Below are 20700 nucleotides of genomic sequence, written 5' to 3'. Positions count from 1 at the left end.
TCTCTCTCTCTCTCTCTCTCTCTCTCTCTCTCTCTCTCTCTCTCTCTCTCTCTCTCTCTCTCCCTCTCTCTCTTCCTGTTGCTTTTCTTTTTGGTCTTTGTTGTATACTGTTATCAGAATGTGTATGGCAAAAACAACCAGTTTCACATCGTTTGGCAAGCCACCATCTTATCTTGCAAAGGGTATGGGAGTCAGTAGGCTACACATGTGAACTATACACTGGCAGAAAGCCCAGATCAGTGCATTTACCCCTGGGTCAACTATGGATCTGGTTTAGTGCTGTAAGCAAAGTTGAGCTACGTCACTCAGCTTATCTGGATGCTTTTTCCCACAACCCCTTAGCACTGAGGAAGTGCACCAGCTTGAGTAGGTTGACTTGAGCTCAGAGTTTTATCTATTAATAAAATCGTAAACCCCAGTGGAAATGGCGGTTAGCATGGTTGTAGAGAATTCTGTTAGCCCTATATTCTAATTTCTTGTTGTGTCTGAATTGAAAATCCTTCATCTATTATTTATGTCTTTCTCAGGCTTTCAGAGTGATCGCCAGCATAGGCCAATAGGAAATGCCATATAAAAGTAAAGGGCTGGCTGCTCAAAGAGGGCTGTATGTATCAATTCATGGAAAGTTGACTGGAAAGGGCAAGTAATTCCTAGGATAAGATGCACAAGCAAAAGGGATGGCGGCCACAAACTTGAGAGGATTGTTAAACAAAACTGTTTCAAGAGCTTGGAGGACTTTCCCAAGGAGTGGACTAAGGCTGGAGTCCCATGAGCATCAAGAGCCTTGCATCAGCCACGTGTCCAGGGAGGCTAAGTGACTCATTCCTAATGGCAAACTACTCCTGTCTCCTGGAGACAACGTTAAAAGTATCTTACCTGGGCTAAGGAGGTGATGATGACCATCAGTGATGATTTGTGGTAGCCTACCATGTCATCTGCAGGTGTTGGAATCAGAATTCAAGTTTTGAGTACAGTCAGGGAGTAAGCTTTCGTCCTAGTCTAAATTCCTATTTTCACTGGAGGTCTCTTTGTAGGCTATACAACTATGATAGGCTAGGCCTACAATATGTTTTCTGTGCTCTAGCACAGTGGTTCTCAAGGTGTGGGCATAGATACTGTAGGCCTACATGTCTGGTGGGGCGCAAAAAAACAACAGGAAAATAATATACTATATTTATGTGGATATCTTCAATAATGCCTTTCTTTTTTGACAAGGTAAATTATTCAAAACAAGTGGGGAATGACAGAAACATTAGAACCAGCGTGTTATCAGGTTCTAGATAAGAACCTGACAACTCTGACAATTCTATTGCTATGGAAACCTTGAGTTATTTGAAGGTAATGTTAGTTGACCTAACGTAACCCTACCAGTGCTAGCTAGCTAACGTCAATGATCTCTCGATAAGGTAAAGTAATCAATTTTTGTTGTTCTTTGTAACTACGATTACAAAACGTTGGCGACCCCAATCAATCACAATATGTTGTGAGAGACAGCGCATCTCATATAATCTCTGCTGTAACACCAATTTGAGAACGACGTTTTCCCAAATGTCTTAGCAAGCGAATTCATTGTTTGACTATCACTCGCCTGCGTTGTTTGAAGCATTGCATTATAAGCCTACCCATGTCTAAGTTACATACAGTTATACATACTTTCATATGAACAAAATTATGCATACCCTTTGCAAATAATGATTTAATGTTGATTTTCTCATGACAAGTTGAAAGCGACACTGCCACATGTCAAACGGGTGGTAAGTCATGTGGTAGAAACATTGAATCAGAAACATAAGCGTTTTCATCTTTTTAAATATTTCTTATTCCAAATGCCGTGTCCAAAATTATTCATACCCTTTTCAAACATCTGTATTTGCCATCGCAGCTCTCAAAATGATTCTTACTGCCTCTCTCCATGGCCAAAGTGATAGTACGGATCACTCCCAGACATAATTTCAGACCTTCCCTGAAAAATTCATCGAAATCCATCCATAACGTTTTGAGTTATCTTGCGAACAAACAAACAGACAGACAAATAAACAAACCAACAAACCAACCAATAAACCCTGATGAAAACATAACCTCCTTGGCAGAGGTAATCAATATTTGCCAGGGGTTATGAATCATTTTGTTTGTTTGTTTGTTTTTAGGTAATGTAATATATGTGATGTACTGGTCATTTATAAGATACCCAATATCTCATCTTATCAGTTGGGGTCGCCTGAAATCCAAGGTGGCCCTAATCTCTGACTGAATCCTGACAGCTCACATGAGATGCTTGATTGACATAATCATGTTTTATCAACGTTCCAAACAAAGTATCAAAACAACCACACGTGCAAAGAGCCAAACAACTATTATGCTAGTACATTTGGGGAAAATCAAAGTACCACTCTCGACTGGGTGTTATATTGTGAATGACTGGGCACGCCAACATTTTGTGACATCAAAATACAGTCATCTGCCAGAAAAGGTTGGGAACCCCTGGTGTAGCCTACAGTATGTGAAATGCCTACTATAAAACAAGAACTTTGAACATGACTTTGTTAATATTTCTCTTCTTACACGCACAATGCACATGTTATGAACGATGCATAATTTGCATATGGGAAATTATATTTATCTTATTTGTTGAATTTGTTACAGGGTTAAAGAAACTGGTGCACAAATGAAGATTTTCCAAGAGTAGGCCTACCTGAGATTCAACATGAACAGTACGCATAGTCCTGTCCGTGGAGTTCACAGAACACCTGAACGAGTTAATATGGAATGTAGTTACCAGTCCTTCTCTATGGACAGAGAAAGGGAGGTTCCTCAGAAACTCACTCCATCACCTAGCAAAACATCCACACAGGCTGGGTCCTCTGGAGCATACCTCTGTGCCAGAGCAAACAGTGCAGGTGATAGTAATAAGACAACTAACAGCAGTGGCCAGCGGATAGAGGAGCTAGAGAAGTTAATAAGCAGGTTAAACAATGCCATGCTGACACTTGAGGAAGACAACTTGAAATTGCATAAGAGGTTACGAGTAGGCAAACTTGAAATGAGTGACCCGGAGGCAACACCGGATGATCAAAGTTCAAATGGCAGTTTCAGAGACAAGGGGGCATTTTCCTCTGAGAAAACTGATAGAGATTCGAATACAACTGTGTCGCAAGAAGACACACACACTCAGTTGAGAACAGAGAACAACAGCTTGAAGAAAAAGCTGAAGGAGGCCGAGAAGAGCTGCAAACAGTGCGCCCGCGACCTTCAGAGGCTCCTGCAGAAGTACGAGGATCTCAAAGGCCAGAATGACATCCTTGAGCAGCACAACAAGCAGCTAGCCACCGAGAAAAAATCTCTTGAAGAGAAACTGGGCAGCCGAAGAAGCGAGAAGATCCAAGATGAGAAGTTGGAACCGTTACGGGCCAGCGAGAAAGCTGGCACCAGGGTGGGTGGCCAGACTGGGGGTTGCCGCAGGCTCTCCTTCGAGGACGAGAAGTTCACCACAACTGCCAGCTTCTCCATGAGCAGTCTCGCCACAGGCCAGCATGAGGAGTCAGAGGCTGCACCTGAGGCCCTAGCCCGTCTGAAGGAGGAGAACCGGCTGCTGAAGGAGGAGTTGAGGCGGAGCACCGAGAGGGGCACCCACGCAGAGGAGAGTGCCCAGGCACTGCAGGAGGAGCAGGCCATCCTGGAGAGCTGCCTTCGGACAGTGCAGCAGGAGAAGAACCTGCTCCAGCAGGAGGTCAAAGCTCTGCACCAGGACTACATCAACCTCAGTGACAGCATCACACTCCAGCTCAGAGAGCGAGTGCAGGTAGACGACAGAGCCCCAGAAGCCCGTGGATCTGGTAGTCCTGCTCGCAACCGTGCCCCAGATGCTTTTACACAGAGTAACAGCCATCGCACTGAGCTGAAAGAGAACGGTCCTAGAGCTCATAGATCCACTGGCTCGGTAACAGAAAAAGCCCCTTCCATGAGACGGTGCACTAGCAGTGACAGCATCAGCCTCCAGCTTAAAGACAGGGTGTCTGGAGTGTGTAGGTCTGCTGGCTCTACACCTGACAAGGCCCATGATGACCACAAGAGAACCGGCAGAGAGGAAACTAAACTATCCACCGAGGGGAGCCCAATGCAGACCGTCGTCAAACAAGGCCATATAGGTGGGGCGTGAGTTACAAATTACAAGCCATAACATGCCATTTTTAGCCACTGAAAGCAATGGTAAAATAGAGCTTAAGTATTCACATTCACTGTGAGGCTACAATAACAATAACCACATAGATTATTTAATGTGCAGTCAGTGCTTTCTCTTGTGCCAAATAAATGTAATGCCTGTTATGCATAGATGTGCATAACATAGCATCATTGAGAATATTCTTGTTATATATTTTCTATGCATGTGTTTGGGTGCCTTGACGAAAATGTATTAGCCTAGTTCATGTGCAAGGGTTTCTTGATGTATGATCGATGCATCAAGAAGTCCTTGTGTGTGATGTATACTTCCTCCCACAGATAAAGACACAATCGAAAGGATCAGGATCCGATTTGAGGAAAAAGAGTTGGAGAGAGCCCAGAGACTCAAAAGCCAATAATTACAGTCACATTGCATCAGAGAGGCTTGTTTCCTCTTGTTTATTTTGTGTCAAGTGTCAAGCCATCTCCCCCTTACCCTGCCCTGTCCTACAGGAATTTGTAGAATAGGCAGGGGGAAAGATTTATTTTTAGGAAAATAGTAAAACTTTGTAATTCAGGATGATTTTAAACATGAAATAATTTGTCCTTTCAGCAGTGTTATGCCTTAAATGTGTGTGTGTCTGTGTATGTTATTCTTTGGCTATTCAAATAAAATTCCGAAAAATCTGATTCCACAGATAAGTCTATTCTCTCGTGGCAGTAGCCTATATTACAATGTGCAATTATAAAGACTCTTACATTTTCTGCGCAATAAGACTGCACATAACATCCCACAATAAACAGTAGCTTATTAACAAGACAGCATGCTTCTATTTTGTCTCGTCACTGGCAGCCCTTGAGGAAAAGTGGGCGGAGACTTGAAGGCAAAGCCACGTTGATTTCCGGCTGTCAAATATGGCGGCCTCCTGATGTTTACAGTCTGAGCCGGTGTCTGAATTTGTAGACATAAATGATCGATAGTAACACTTGATAGTTTAGATTTCTGCTCATATCATGGTGCGTATATTACCGTAGATTACACGAGCATGTTCATAATTAAATAGCACAAAGGATAATCAGATAGCATGCATAGCCTACCTCACTGTTTTTCATTAGCTCACGTTAGCTTGCATCTTACTGCTAGATTACAAGAACTCGAGGGAATCTGTAATTTACGTGCAGCATTGATATATGTTTTCTTTGGTTCAGGCTCCGTCTGACAGCACTGTCATCTTTCGTATCTGTGGATCATTGGAGTTTTCGTGTTGGTTGGAGAACTCTAACGGTAAACCACGTTATTGACCAGCTGTTTGCTCTTTTTACCTCTCGGTGTTAGACATAATTACTTCACTTGATTTAATCACAACGACTCCCATCTATTCCCCGTAGTCTCACAATCACAGAGATCGCTGTCAACGACTTTCAATGACTTGCGTGCCAAAGTGAGAGAGGAGTCATTCGTTTTCCATGTGTGCAACAGTCCAGTATTCATTTGGCCAAATCAAGACTGCCAAGCCACTGCAGGAAATGTTACAGCCAATACGCCATGTGGAGACCTCCAGAAACATATTGAGTGAGTATCACAGTCACACTACTTGTGAGGTTATCCTATATACCTAATCTAGTTTGCGGAGCACATGTTTACCTTTCATCTTCTCTCATCACAGAGTAGAGGACTGGAGTGGAGGGGGTAAGAAGAAAAGGAAAGACAAGAAACATGTGTTGGTGAGCTCTCAGATAGCACCTTGTGATGGATGTTGGGGAAACTGATGCATTTAAGGACAGTTCAATTTCAATTCAATTTCAATTTAATGTCGCTTATAGAGCGCCAATACATTACACATGTCTCAAGGCGCTTTACAGAGTGTTAGACATTCAAAGAGAGCCCATGAGTAACAGGGGCAAGGAAAAACTCCCTAGAATTGGAGATACATATAGGAAGAAACCTCAGACAGACCCACGACTCAAGGGCCCAACCCATCTGCCTTGGGTCAGTTACAGTAGTCATTTGTAGTTTGAAAGTTACAATGAGAATGAACGTTCAAATAGTCCAGTGTAGGGAATAAATTGTCCATTAGTAATCCATTAGTTATTTCGGAAGGTGATGGGTCGCTGAGATCCGAGGGCCAAAGATTCGGGCAGGGAACCACAGCAGGCGATGGTAGGGCAGTCATAGGGATGTGACTTCAGGTGTGATGAGGGACAGGCACAGAGATGGTTGATGGCTGGTAATGGTTTACCTCACAGGTGAGGTATAGGGGAAAGGGAAGAGAAATAGAGTGTGTTAGTATTACTGTAAGTCATATTAAGTATTAATAAGTATATCAATGGTGATATAAATGGTTATACTATAGAGGGTTTACAAAACGCTTTTACACACCTCTTTTGTGGGGACAGGTGCGTATGAATAGGTTACCCAGTTAAACCCGAAGAGGCATCCCGCACATCGTCCACCACGCATGCAAACATCCACCCATCCACCACGCACGCAACATCCACCCACCCACAATGCCCCCCCCAATGCCTCCCCCCCAGGCGAACCCACACACCACCCCCGAACCGCGCGTCGGAGCAGCATGGCTGAGCATGGCCAGCCAGAGTAGTTAAGCAGCATCATATGGCCCTTTCTTATTGTCTCATATTCCTTTATCCCTGACAACCCACAGACGGTCATTAATTTGACTTTGATGGCGGAGGTGACAGTACCAGGAGAGGAGAGCTGTCCTGCTCCTTACCTTTCCACTGAGAAGAAGCGCCACCCTTTGAGCATGATCCTCCCCATGGACTGTGTGATTTCCACAGCTGCTGAGGAGAGTGTTGTAACGTGAGTCCTCTTTTATATCTACATGTCTACATACTCTCTGTCTAGTCTGAACATCTAACATTTCTGGTCGGATACAAAATAAATAGCTTACACAGGTTTACAGTGAAGAGATGGCCACATCTATCCTGTTATCCTGTCCTCTTGCCCCTGCAGTGTTTGTGAGCGTCTCATTGGGGCATTGTGTTGTCAGTTGTCTGACATGGAGAGAGTTGTCACACAGCACATGAAGGGAACAGCCATTCCTGTTCCTCAGCCGCTGCACTTCATGTTACCTGAACCTAACGGACTGGTCAGCGTGGTGTATCCTGCTAATGTATCTGAGAACCAGCTGGAGTCATATAGAAAGGCAAGGCATATCTTTTCTTATGGACTTAAAAGTATCACAAAATGAATGACTTGAATGACTTGACAGAATTTTGAATGACTTGACAGAAATGATAGAAGCAGCTACGTGGTTTACTCCCTGTATGATGATTGCTCAACACACATAATCGGTGGTTGACTGCATGTTTAATGAATTTGTCTGCATTCTTGATATTATTTTTAAAACACATATGTCTCTAACATATAAATAGTTAATGTCATGAGTTTAGCTTGATATTGATAGCAATTAACTGTCGCCACCTAGTGGTAATATCACATTTTAAGCTGCACTAAAGTACAGTGTACTGTATTACTACAATGTGTAATATTATACGTCCTTGTCCAATTTTGTTGTGAGTTAGGTGAAATTGAAGAGAGATAGTTTTCTCAAAAATGCATCTATTTTTTTAGGAGCTGCACAAAAAATACAACCTCTCAGAAGACAGGCCATACTTCAGGCGTGCAAATGCTTATCACTTTCCTGACCAGCCGTACAAAGATGGCTACCTCCGCAATCCTCACGAACACCTTAATCACCCAAACCTTGAGGGAGCTAATGTAAGTTAACTTCATTGGACATCAGCTTAATTAGAAGGCTTAATGTTAATGTATTTGTTATATGTTTATTATATTCTATATTGCCAAAAGTATTGGGTCACCTGCCTTGACTCCCATATGAACTTCAGTCACATCAAACCTTGTGGAAAGCCTTCCCAGAAGAGTTGAAGCTGTTATAGCTGCAAAGGTGGATTAATGTCATATTAAGCCCTATGGATTAAGGAAGTGATGTGACTGAAGTTCATATGGGGGTCAAGGCAGGTGACCCAATACGTTTGGCAATATAGTGTATGTCTGTGTTGAAAATGAGCATATTATCTGTCGCATATGATATGACCCGAGTGTAAATGTTGCATTAGATGTCACTTAGCCACTTTTAAGAGTGCTCTATTGACCATGGCAACATCTGACCAGTCATCATATACAGTACCTACTGTAGAGGAAGCAAAAGGAGAAGATACAAACATCCACATGTGTGACTGTCCTCCCTCAGCTGTACCTGGTGCAGGGTGTGTACAGCTACCACCACTACATGCAGGACCGTGTGGATGATAACGGCTGGGGCTGCGCCTACCGCTCGCTGCAGACCATCTGCTCGTGGGTCCAGCAGCAGGGTTATGTGGAGCGGACGGTGCCCACCCACAAGGAGATCCAGCAGGTACGTACACACGGCCGACAGGTGCGGGTCCACGGGCTCAGAGATGCTGACGTGATGATGATGATGATGATGATGGCATTCTTGCTCATCGATATTATGGTCATTACAATAGATCATACAGGAAATACATGCACAGGCGGCTTACAGGTGCCCTTTCATCAGTGGAACTGTGCTGATCACATGCAGCTGCTCCTTACGCATACTCAGACACCTGGACACACACACACACACACAGCAGAGCTCCCCAGTTGTTGTGATGACAGGGTTTGGTTTTTGAATACATTTGAGAAGGGGTTATCTTCAAAACCATATTTGTTTATGTTTATGTTTATATATACATTGTGTCATTGGGTAGTATGGAAACCATGAAAAGCATTTTTTTCCATTTGCTCTGTGCCTGGTAGGCGCTTGTTGATGTGGGAGACAAGCCTGCTGCCTTTGTGGGCTCACGCCAGTGGATCGGCTCAATCGAGGTGCAAGCTGTGCTGGATCAGCTGCTGAACGTCACATCCAAAATCATGTTTGTCAGGTAAATATAGTTTTACTGAATTTGAGTGTAGAAAAATTGTGTGCTGTTAGTGTCTTTCACTTCACTTCATCAGTGAAATGTCTTCAGTCACGTCAGTTTGTTCTTGTCTTTCAAGCCAAGGCTCTGAGCTAGCCACAAAAGGACGAGAGCTAGCAAACCATTTTGAGACTGAAGGAACCCCAGTCATGATTGGTGAGTGGCCCACTGAGATGAATGGCATTACATGCCACAGACGACAGAAATTGTTCTAGTTGACTTACTGGAGTACCTATTTACATGAACTGCATGTTGCTGTGGTCACTCCCAACAGGAGGTGGCGTACTAGCACACACCATCCTTGGTGTTGCGTGGAGCGAGAGCTCGGGGGAGATCCGATACCTCATCCTGGACCCTCACTACACTGGTGGGGAGGACATTCAGACCATCACTGAGAAGGTACGATTGAGATTGAACTCAGCTAGGCTGAACGGTCGTGTGCGACGCCTCTAGAAAATCATTAACAAATGAGAGCAAGAGAGGGTTACTAAGATGACTTGAGCTTAAGCGTTGTAATAAAAAGCTAATAAATCTCTGAATGGGAGTTTCCCTTGAATGGTGACAGTCGGACTTTGGTATGATTCACTTTCACTCTCCCTTTTCCTCCCCTCCCCTTTAAAACCGGAAGTCACTACATCTGGGTGCGACTGATATGACTGTAATTGAGCTGAACCTGAGTATGAAAATGACTTATGAAGTACCTTTGAACACAAAGCTCATCGGATAGCCTGGGCTGCGTTGCAAATGTCATGACAAAATTAGAAAAAGTGTTCAACCTACAGTATGTGCTGCACATGTGAGGTTGGAAGGCCTATGATGCCGGCAACAGTCATATGTTTGTTTTGTTTGTTTGTTTTCTTTTTATTTAGATCCCCATTAGCTTTTGTAAAGCAGCAGCTATTCTTCCTGGGGTGATCAAAATTTTCATCTCTGTTCTCAAATTAAACTTCTACCAACCCCAGCTAAAAGACAAGAGACAAATGTTCAGACTGACAGACATAATTGTGTGTGACACTGACTGCATAGCAGACTGTTATAGAAAGTCATTCCTGCCCACTGCTATAACAAATTACAACAACTCCTCTTTGTGCCAGGACAGGATAGCCATAGTTTGTTATGATCAATTAATTTCATATCCTAAATGTATTTAAAATGTACTTGTGTGTATGTGTGTGGTATATGTTAACATTATTAATTGCTGCTGAAACATCATAATATTGCTTTGGGGATTAATAAAATGATCTATCTAGTATCTCCACCTTAAAAGCATACACCATGTGTTGAATACAGTACGTGCTTGTTTTTACAGGGCTGGTGTGGATGGAAAGGGCCTGATTTTTGGGACCAGCAGGCATACTACAACCTTTGCCTTCCTCAAAGACCCAAGACCATATGAGTGTTAGTGTGAGTGTATGAAAGAACTAGAGGATGGGGAGATCTATCAATGGATAGATCATCAACACAGATACTTGCAAAAATAAGGCATATCATGAGACTGGCTATTTTTAAAAAACAGAGTCCTGTTTTATTTCACAATACTGTACAGATATTTTCAGCCTTCTCCATTCAGGTCAGGTTGGACGCTCTGACACCAGCTGTAAGCTGGCACTGATACTGTCAGCAGACCGTAAAATGCCAACAGGCAGAAATGTAATTATTAAAATACCTATCCTTGTTCCCTGAGTTGTTCCAGTCCCATTAAACGTACATTTCTACCTTATTCTTCACCTTGTCATAGACTTTCACCTGACCGCCTTTTTCCACCCCTTTGCACACAAAAAATCCCATCTCAGAACCAGACATGTTGTCCGTCCTCACATGGGATTGAATCTCCTTATTGATAGTGCACCCAGCACGGACGGCGCGGGTAGAGAGTGAGTTAGCAGTCCTTCCCCGCGGCGCTGGGTGACACTTCCTCGACTGTGGTGCGGAGCTACTATGGCTGACACTTGTTCAGTTTCCCTTTTTCTGGTGTCAAATGTGTCACCAATCACGAGATTTCTTTCCGTCTTGGGCGTCAGGACTGACCCGCGCCCTTTTCTGTCCGGCCGCTGTGCAGCTGAGCATATCGGACCGCGCCACATGCGCGCTCTCCTCGGGCACACCAATGCAGCCTTTGCGGTGCCGCGTGAGACGCAGCGTGCTTAGGAAGCGACCGCACTCTGTGAAGCCGTATTGCCACGCCAAATCCTCCGCAGTCTTGCCATCGTTGTTACAAGTCCTGTTGGTAAAAGGTATATAGTGAATATATATATGAAGGTAAATACTTATTGCCAAGTTAACAGTCAAAGAAAGATTCCTTATGATCAAGCGCTTTGACAACACCTACTCAAGCTGGGCATCGCTGGCCACTAGAGCGCTGAGGCATTCTAGGCTCCCAGTTCGGGCGGCTTTGTGAACAGGCGTCTCCCCAGAGATGTCCTTTAATAGAAAGACAGAAATAATCATACAATCATTTAATTTAGTGGTGATGAGGTTAGGTCCATGCATTTTTGTATATTAAAAATTTGATTACGGCTCTGTGTTACGCTTTACATTTTAAAGAACAGCCTGAGGGCTCACCTGTTGGTTAGCGTCTGCTCCTGTCTGCAGGAGCCAGAGCAGGCAGAAGGCCTGTCCGCCGAAAGCTGCTAGATGTGCGGGAGACTGCCCCCAGCTGTCCCCACCGGAGTTCACTGCGTACCCGGCTTCAAATAAGTTGTCGGAACAGTCCATCTGCAGACACAGGGTGCAGAGAATACATGTAAATGATGAGCTGATACTGGGGTTTTTTCTGTCTAAAGAAGCTGCTCAGTTTAAACCCTACGACCTGCAAAATCACATTATAAATTCAACACGCCTACAAAACAGCATTACACACAATCTCACAATCTAGACATACCCATACAAAAATAATTGCAGTTAGCCTATACTGCAGAAGTAGGCCTACAGTGCAGTACTGTAGTATTTGCATGTCCAAAATATTGCATTTCTGCAGCACAGTAGGCTACTATGCAGTACAATGCGTGTTTTCATGTCCAAAATAATGCATTTCCTGCTTAAGAAATAATTCATCCAAAACTGCTGTTTTGACACTTGAAGTCGTGCAGTTATTTCCTGTAATGCGAGGGAGCGAGCATGCGCCACTGCCATTAATTCATTAGAAATCTTGCCCATAAAATTAGTCTTTTAATCTTCTCAGCAAACGCTTATTTTATTTAATAAGGTTTTTTTTATTATTATTATTTCCCTGAAAATATTTAGCAGCGCAATAGGGCGATACCTTCTTCCAAATGTTTACAGTAAGTAAGGTATAATAACTAGAATTGCGTTGTTAAATCTGTACCCCGGTCCCCAAGACTTAAATAAAGGTTTTTTTTTAAAAAAACGTTAATTCCTTGACTGGAAGGAGAGTGCATGCCTAGAGTGCTAATATTTGATTGAAGCAGCCTTAATGGAATTCCAAGTGCAGCCTTCCTCTGGAGACAAGACGATCAGAGCAACTCGGTAACGTCCCTTTTATAATAACACGTACTGGGTAACATTTCTCATAAATGAACCATATATCTTAAAATATTAATTCATACCTGTGAATCTGATTCCAGCAGCAACATGGTGCAATCGAATCGCTTTCACACAAACAAAATCGAGCGTCTTGGGAAGATTAGTCCTAGAGATGCGTCTCACAGATAGGGTCTTCCTCTTGTCGCTTACTGTAGGTAGCTCTGTCAGAAAAACAGATGCACATGTAGCCTAGATGTTGCCGCGCCCCTAGGCAGTTGGCGGTGAGCCCTGGTTGGACCACGTGACCGGTTCTATTAGCCGATAGAGCGAGAGCGCATGCTGCTCTCCACACGTAACCGGCAGCGCGGCTTCCAGCGGAGCGCAGAGAGTTGTGCGAAAGCTCACGTACGCACTGGCTGAGGTTGGGCGATGTCAATCTTCACAGGGAAACCGGGGGGAGGTGTCGGAGTTCTACATTTAGCGCAGAGTATCTGGATGTTAATCATTTGAAGAAATCATTATAAAACGCCCATACTTACCAACGACATGACATCGTGTTACATTATCTGTAGGTTACAAGAAATGTAAAGACAGTCTGTCTTTACAGACTGCGAATGTTGTAGCTTGACCTTAATTTTTCCTGTGGGAGTTATTTTTGCTTTAAAAATGCCTAATGCATTTTAATCTGAATATGAACAATAAATGAGTAAATCAGAAAAACTAGATGTTTAGGTGCTGACCTTGGTCATATATCCTCAGTCACGTCCTGTGACCCTAGATGGTTTCATTTGCACTTTGTATAGACTGTCTGTCAGTGAGTCATCTCTACCTAAACAGATTCCTGTGTGTGTCAACAGGTGGTTGTAAAGGGGACATTTGCTTAAATTGTGGGTCTCTGTATTACAGATATCTTGAGAGAGAGATCCTAAGATGGAAGTAACTTTACCCTTACATAATGTCTCACTGGATCACATGACTACTAATTATTAATCACAATTTAAACGTGCCTGTATGTCCTGAAAGCGTCAACTGTCCAAGCACATCAAGACCCCACTGACATGTAGATGTGCGTCTGGAGAAGAGAGAACAGGCCATTAGCCCCGCTCTCATTCCTGTGCCCATGATGCCCCTTCTTGGTTATTGTATGCCACGGCCACACCAGCCTTCTTGGCACCCTCTGCCCTCTCTGTTTCACAACACTGTACCCACCCACTAAATGCGTCCACGGGCATTCAGAGGGTAAAATGTTCTCAATGTCCACGACCCCTGAAGCTACACACACACTGAGGTGAAGTAGTCACACTTAAACACTCATAAATACAAATACCTGCAAGTAAACGGAATATTCACACAATGTACTGTATACCACATGGAAGTGAGAATCATATCAAATTTAGACATGCTATTTTTGTTTACAGAGATGTATTAAAATGGGAGTAAATAAAATGGGGGTTATATTTTTCATATAACCCTGCTCCATGAGCCATATGAAAGAAAATTTAATAATAAGTTAAAAAGAGAAGTTATTGATTTCGTCTTGTCCACAGTATCCTTTACATAAAAGGATCCTGATCTGATCTGATGTTGGTAGGCTAATCGGAACAAAACCATACAAAAGAACACAAAGAGTAATATTTCATTTGGAATTTATTTCAAGTTTTTTTGTATAAAATAAATATCTGCCTCTACATTACTACAACACCATACTTTTTCACAGTGTACAATTTCACAATGATGCGTCATAAGACATACAAAAGAATAACATAAAAGAATCCTTTAAGTCACTTCTTTGTGTCCAAAATGTAACAATTATTTTTTTCTTTTTTTCCAAACAACTGTACAGAATGAATACCTTATATCCTCTGAGGAGATGTCATGCAACGTCCTGAAATTATTTTAAAATGAAACAATAAACTGACAAATGGTACAGGTTATGTGTGTGCACACAAAAGCAGAAACATTAAAAAAAGGTACAATAATGTAAAACGTGACAAAAAAGACAGTAGGACCTCCTTCCTGTGAGGACTGGAAGAAAGGGCACATACCCAGCATTTAAAGCTCAAAATCGATTCATGTTAGCCAACAGTCAACAGTGATCCCAACCGTATAACGCTCCAGAACAGGGCTTCACCCGCTGGGGAATGGGCTGAGGACGAGAGGAGAGAGGCAGAACAGAGCTGCATCTGGCTCACAGCCAGTCAGCTAAACAAAGCAAAATAAAGTGAACACCTGTGCAGGACACTTAACTGCATGCCCTCAGTCCATGTAGCTTGGCATGGCCGCCAACATTTAGCAACACTTTGGGTTTTTTTGTTCTCATTTAGTATAGGCGTTTGATGTGGTTATTTATGCATGTGTAGTTTGAAGTGCATTAGTGTGATCAGAAGGGTGAGAGGTGAGCTGCCACTATTATCCCATTTCTTTCTTTTATGTGTATTTGGGGTGGGGTTTGGGGCGGTCTGTGATTGAGTGCAGTGAGAGAGATTAAAAGAAGCTTTGTGATAAGTTGGTGACAAACTAGGAGTGTTTTGTAAACGTTTTCTCGGTGAAGAACGAATCGGGTCCAATCTGGTCCATTTCAACAGACAGCTCAGGGCAGAGCTCTCTTAACAGCATTTCCATAAGGATCTAGAAACAAACACACACACACACACACACACACACACACACACACACACACACACACACACACACACACACACACACACACACACACACACACACACACAGCTTAAGACTTCAGTTGAAGTTGTTGATATGCAAGCTCATAAGGCAGTCAGATGACACCCCTCCCTCCCGTGCATCCGAAGCTACATGTTGATTGGCTGGAATGGTTGAATGACATTTCCTGTTTGCTAGATGTTCTTTTCACACATACACTGAATGGGCAGCTAAAGGAACATGACAAGACTTTTCCTTCTGACTCATAATAGTGAAGAATCTCAGCGGCAGTGTAAACACTGCAGATATCATTGGTTAACTCGTTTGTAGAGGTTACAGAGTGCCAGAGCTGAAGGACATAATGAGTAAAAGCATTTAGATTCTTTTGTGACAGAGATCCTTCTTAATGTAAATAATGATATTCCTTTGAATATCAACATTTTCATGTGTGTGTGCGCGGGTGGTGGAGGTGAATCTACATTTTTCTCATCATGGCCTTGGTCTCATACGGCTAATATCCTGTTGCAAATACTGCAGTCCCACAAGTTGTCACTAGATGGTAGTGTGGAGCATTCCATTTACTTGTGATCTGAACAACCAGAACAGCAATTCAGACATTATCATAATCTTAGAAATGTCAGTAACAGCTTTTAACATTTGAGGAGAAAATGCAGCATGTCAGGATACAGCATGATATGCTCCAATCCCCCTCCCCCCATTCTACGCTCAATCTTTGAGCCCATTGCTACCTGAAACACAATTTGGAACAGGCACAATATAACCAATTACACAAATATCCACATTTATCTCAATCCAAAATGACCAACCAGTTAAATGTCTGTTAATTTAGATAATTAAACCTTGAGTCATAGCAGAGAATGTCTAATAAGGAGAACTTTCCCTCTCTGAAAACTCCGGTTTCGGAACTGACTGCAGTTACACTCTGGGTCCCATGTGGGGGAGCTCATGAGCAAGTGCAGAATGAATGGAGCTCTATGGAGCTGTACCCCTCAGAAAACAAAAGGACATAAGGGGCTCTATTATCAGGATCAACTGGGCATTGTCGCAAGTCACTCGCGCTAGTTTCTTTGGGGGCGGTCCTAGCGCAAAAGGCTATAATGACAGCTTGAAAAGTGAACATTGCGCTCAGCGCAAAGTGAAAAGGGGTTGTCTTAATTTAGTTAATTAGTCGTGGGTGTCTTTTGGGCGTAGCATGCTATAAACCAATTAGATTTCACACTCTCATTCCCTTTAAAAGCCTGGCGCATTGTTCAATGGTCTGTTGGTATTATCATGGCGGAGTTACGTCTACTCCAGAAGAGACCGACTTGCTCGTGCGTGAGGCATGGGCGGCGCGTAATGGAGACTTGGGAAGGCTTCCTAAGCTTCCTAAGTTCCTAAGTTCCTAGGCTTCCTAAGTTATAAAATCCAACACAAACATACACCTTGACCGCATTTCGTTAATGCACTACCACAACTTGCACAAAAGTTAAAGTGGCTGCGTGTCGATGTTGCATGGCAACCAGGACTATGGAAGAAATATGTATTGGCGGAAGAATGATTATCTATGAATACATCGACGTATAGTTACCGTTTTAGAAAAGCAATAAGTCACTCTAGTCCATAGTTTAGGCTACACTGATTTTAGAACAGCTAAGGGGGGTTTTAGGCACTTGCTTACGGTCTCTCGGGGCTTATGACTTAAATAGATTATTTCAGAATAAACGCAGCAGCCGCAGCTGTAGTCAGAAGCTAGTTCTCACTATTGATCATTATCATTATTACATTTCCCTTGTGTGTGTGTGTGTGTGTGTGTATTCACACCAAATTGGCATGCCATGCCGTACCCACCCAATATGCACAGCATCCCATTAGCTGCCTACCATCAGGCTATTTACAATCCTCTATTTTAAGAAAAAGTCAGTCAATACGTTATCAAAATTAACTTAATGCGCTATATAGCTATATCCACGCGCACACATTTCGTCTGAACAGGAGAGATTATGCACGCAGGCGCGCAACTAGGCTACGTGTTGTTTTCTTTTACTCCGCTATCAGCACACAATGTGAAGCTAATTCACTAACTCCTACTCATCATGGATATCGCAAGTTCTTTAAACAAACAAAACAGAAAGGATGGAGGATGGAGGCAGCTAGAGAAGTTATTCCAGATGAGCAATAACAAGGTAGACAGTTGCCAGAACACTACAGCTGTTTAATGCCAGACGTTAAAGGTATGCCAGAACAAAACTAACTGAAGGTAACTTAGCCATAGGGCTGTGTAATGTTGTCTAAATGAGCAGGTCACTGTTAGACGTTATTGTTGTATTATTGCATGTGGATGTTGTTATGCTATGTATGCTACTTTTTGCTGACCAATACACGAACCTAAAACCGAGAAACGGACAAATATTATTTAATTATATTCGGGCTGCGCGCGCTCCTGCTGATGAAAGAAGTGCGCACTGTGCACTCTTCCATATCCCCAAGCCTCATGCGCTCATATAATAGCCTTTCAGCTATGCGCGAGTGATTTCCGACTAGGTTTTTCCTGGTCAGTGGCGCACTTACTTTCTTCATCCATATATTAGCGACTGGCGAGCTTTGCGCCGGACCACACCTCTTCTCTTCACTGACACGCCCGTTAGGGCGCAATATCATCTCCCATTTAGAGAACGTACATTTGCGCTGGACAAATGAAGGATGCGCTCGCAGAGAATAGTAATTAAAGGTTGCGCAAGTGGCGGAAGCTCATTGCGCGACCGGCAAAATCGGGCCCATAAGTACTCATTCATTCAACTTTCAACCTATAATCCATATTGAACTTGCAGAGACTACAATCAAATCAGCGATTTTTCAACGACAATCGGGTGAGAGAGACACATTTAGCAATCTAGCTCCATAGACCCCCATTAATTTTGAACTCGCCTGCAATCACCTCAGTGGAACTGCAACCAAATTCGGTGCAATGGACCTTAATAGGAAGTGAAAAGGCTCTCCGTAGACGGGCTCTGGTCATCATTATTGTTAGCGAAAACTATCCTGAAATATAGTACAAATAAAGCAGAAATATACTAGAATAGATTAATAAATAATCAATAACTGCTTACATAAATTAGATGTCGGTTAGCATTGACCTCCTGTAGGGCATTGAAGACACGGATGACACCAAAGCGGGCATTCTGTTGCCCCACCAGGTTCTGCAGGGCATCTGAGGAGAGACCACAGACGTATTAAAACATTCTGCTTTTTAAAATATATTTTTTACAAATAGCAGACACTGGCTATTAACTATTAAACTGATGGAAATGGAATCCTTTATGAAAGACCACATACAGTGTAAACACAATAAAGATTTGATTTGAGTCAACAATTCTTAATGGATGTCTAGTCTTAGAACTTTGCAAGCACTGGCTTTTCTAAAGCAATGCGAGTAGCTGCTATGAATTATTCGAAGTATTGGATCAACTCAGGTTGAATAGACTTAAATGTTTCTGTTAATGGTAGTTACAGTGATGTACTTACTGTATGTTGCTTGATAACTGAGGCTGTGTGTGTGTGTGTGTGTGTGTCTCATTCAGTGTTTTGTTTTAATTAGTAAGCTGTGAATCTGTGGTAAGCATTAGAAAATTCAATCACCATAGCACAGACACAGACACACACACACGTGCTGTTTGAAGGGAGCCAAGATTAATCCAATGAAAGTTCGATTAACCTGTGGGGTTAACTAAAGTAATGAGATTTCAGAAATGACGCAAACTCTACATCTGGTCTGAGTGACTGCACACTTCTTTTAGACAATTAGAATCCACTGAATACTCCACGAGGGCATGTGTACTGTATGTGACTTGTTTACAAAGCTCCCTCACTTCTGTTCTACTCATTGGTCGTGCAGAAAACACCTTTCAGGCACAATGTGGTGCTTCTTCTGCATGCCAGGTAGGGTTTTTCCTCGTACCTGGAACACTTTCTAGAAGTTTCTTCTGGGCTCGCTCTCTGGTCTCCAGCCTCTCCAGCTCTGACCTCACGTTACCGAGGACGACGCGTGTTCCATCAGGCCAAAAGGTGTCTCGAAATATACTAATGTAGTAAGCGATCATCGGCTCCCCAAAGATCCAGCTCACCGTGTCACGAATCTGCCTATAAAACCAATCAGAAAACATAGGCAGCTTGAGGGTGCACACAAATGTCTAGGACTTTACTTTGAAACTACTTAAAGGGACTCTGATGATGTTCCTCAGTGACTAATGGTAGCAGCACAAAACCATCATCTTCTGTGGCATAACCATTTTTCTCTCCTCTGTCATTGACACATTCAGCAGCATAGTTCAGAGTAAACTGCTCAGTGGAGCACAAGAGCTTATTGGGTCATCAGCCTATTGGGCACATGATTTCAGCAACCGGGAAGTAAGAGCAGCTGAACCGTAATTTCTTTTTCAATGTCTTTTTAGGAAACTGATCAACAAAATGCAACTTGACTATGAAAGACCAATAACACAAACTGTATAAATAAGTTGATATTTTTGACCTTTGCAATGAATTGTACCGACAATAGCTGTAACAACATTAGCTTAGTTATGAATAAGCAGCATAGTGACCCAGTAGAATCTAGATTCTTTGAACAGCTGCTGGAGAAACACAGGTGTGACAATGTGTGACACTCTGAGGCAGGCTGGCCCAAATGCTTAATCTAATTCTAATGTGTTCCTCACCATGGTGTTCTCTCTCTCTCAGTGCGTGTGTGTGTGTGTGTGTGTGTGTGTGTGTGTGTGTGTGTGTCAACACTTCTGAAGTGCCATTGGACATTAATCTAATTCTTGTGGAAGACAGAGGGATAGTTGGGTGTTGTGGATGGCATCTGCTTAGCTGTTTGTGGTGACTGTGGACATTAAGAGAGAGAGCGACTAGACACTGGACGTGTGAAATCTTGGAGGCGCAACACACTCACTTGTTTATGGTGCGTCCGAATGTGACCTGGACCAGCGAGATCAGAGTCTTCCTCACCCATTTAAACACTACAGAAAGAAGACACACACACACACACACACACACACACACACACACACACACACACACACACACACACACACACACACACACACACACACACACACACACACACACACACACACACACACACACACACACACACACACACACACACACACACACACACGTTGTTGTCCACATTCAAATAGATAGATTATAACCCTGCAGAATAAGCAGGATGCCACAAATACACAAAGCCAATATAGCAAACCAACCGTGGACAGCACGTTTTGATGTGTTCTTTAAAAAGGTTCTGAATGGAACCATGAGATCTCACACTGTATACTTACTGCCCCTGAGCTCAAAGATCTCTCCTATCAGCATGAAGGAGGGCTCGGCCAGCAGATCCTTCCTGCCCTCCACCTCCTCACCATAGTCGGA

At 43.0% G+C, this 20700-nt stretch overlaps 4 protein-coding genes across 5 annotated transcripts in view; 2 read left to right on the top strand and 2 right to left on the bottom strand.

Annotated features, from left to right (window-relative positions):
- The first annotated feature begins 1340 nt into the window (after window positions 1–1340).
- Window positions 1341–4883, top strand: si:dkey-256e7.8 (polyamine-modulated factor 1-binding protein 1). Its single transcript, XM_062555486.1, has 3 exons — window positions 1341–1406; window positions 2644–4145; window positions 4498–4883. The coding sequence occupies exons 2-3, from the start codon at window positions 2705–2707 to the stop codon at window positions 4575–4577; spliced, it is 1521 nt and encodes a 506-aa protein (XP_062411470.1). The 5' UTR covers window positions 1341–1406; window positions 2644–2704; the 3' UTR covers window positions 4578–4883.
- Window positions 4884–5050: 167 nt separating this feature from the next.
- On the top strand, window positions 5051–10573 carry ufsp2 (ufm1-specific peptidase 2). Its single transcript, XM_062523471.1, has 12 exons — window positions 5051–5175; window positions 5368–5443; window positions 5548–5731; window positions 5826–5883; window positions 6825–6982; window positions 7136–7328; window positions 7757–7903; window positions 8397–8561; window positions 8966–9090; window positions 9206–9282; window positions 9401–9525; window positions 10436–10573. The coding sequence occupies exons 1-12, from the start codon at window positions 5173–5175 to the stop codon at window positions 10520–10522; spliced, it is 1398 nt and encodes a 465-aa protein (XP_062379455.1). The 5' UTR covers window positions 5051–5172; the 3' UTR covers window positions 10523–10573.
- Window positions 10574–10626: 53 nt separating this feature from the next.
- Window positions 10627–12827, bottom strand: ankrd37 (ankyrin repeat domain 37). Its single transcript, XM_062523482.1, has 4 exons — window positions 12693–12827; window positions 11689–11841; window positions 11456–11547; window positions 10627–11347 (listed from the first exon to the last, which is right to left on the bottom strand). The coding sequence occupies exons 1-4, from the start codon at window positions 12717–12719 to the stop codon at window positions 11110–11112; spliced, it is 510 nt and encodes a 169-aa protein (XP_062379466.1). The 5' UTR covers window positions 12720–12827; the 3' UTR covers window positions 10627–11109.
- Window positions 12828–14238: 1411 nt separating this feature from the next.
- The window catches only part of LOC134067959 (sorting nexin-25-like), a 23549-nt gene continuing 17087 nt past the window's right edge, over window positions 14239–20700 (bottom strand). For both annotated transcript variants that reach the window (XM_062523462.1, XM_062523455.1), the window contains 5 exons: window positions 20610–20700; window positions 20219–20285; window positions 19229–19410; window positions 18381–18481; window positions 14239–15237 (listed from right to left, as the gene is read on the bottom strand). The exon at window positions 20610–20700 is cut by the window's right edge and continues 27 nt beyond it. In XM_062523462.1, the coding sequence (XP_062379446.1) occupies window positions 15127–15237; window positions 18381–18481; window positions 19229–19410; window positions 20219–20285; window positions 20610–20700 (552 nt within the window). In that variant the 3' untranslated portion in view covers window positions 14239–15126. The remainder of the gene's footprint in view (window positions 15238–18380; window positions 18482–19228; window positions 19411–20218; window positions 20286–20609) is intronic.

This window comes from Sardina pilchardus, chromosome 2, assembly GCF_963854185.1.
Source record: "Sardina pilchardus chromosome 2, fSarPil1.1, whole genome shotgun sequence".
In the NCBI taxonomy this organism is placed as follows: Eukaryota; Metazoa; Chordata; class Actinopteri; order Clupeiformes; family Clupeidae; genus Sardina; species Sardina pilchardus.
Note: the sequence above shows the minus strand (reverse complement) of the source record. Positions and strands in the feature narration are given on the sequence as shown.

Coding starts and splice junctions, on each gene's coding strand:
- ankrd37 (XM_062523482.1), bottom strand. CDS start 12,719: ATGTTGCTGCTGGAATCAGATTCACAG. Junction 11,842..12,692: donor TGCTGGAATCAGATTCACAG/GTATGAATTAAT, acceptor CTGTGTCTGCAG/ATGGACTGTTCCGACAACTT. Junction 11,548..11,688: donor GAGCAGACGCTAACCAACAG/GTGAGCCCTCAG, acceptor TTTCTATTAAAG/GACATCTCTGGGGAGACGCC.
- si:dkey-256e7.8 (XM_062555486.1), top strand. CDS start 2,705: ATGAACAGTACGCATAGTCCTGTCCGTGGAGTTCACAGAACACCTGAA. Junction 4,146..4,497: donor CGTCAAACAAGGCCATATAG/GTGGGGCGTGAG, acceptor TTCCTCCCACAG/ATAAAGACACAATCGAAAGG.
- ufsp2 (XM_062523471.1), top strand. Junction 5,444..5,547: donor TTGGTTGGAGAACTCTAACG/GTAAACCACGTT, acceptor TATTCCCCGTAG/TCTCACAATCACAGAGATCG. Junction 5,884..6,824: donor AAGACAAGAAACATGTGTTG/GTGAGCTCTCAG, acceptor GACAACCCACAG/ACGGTCATTAATTTGACTTT.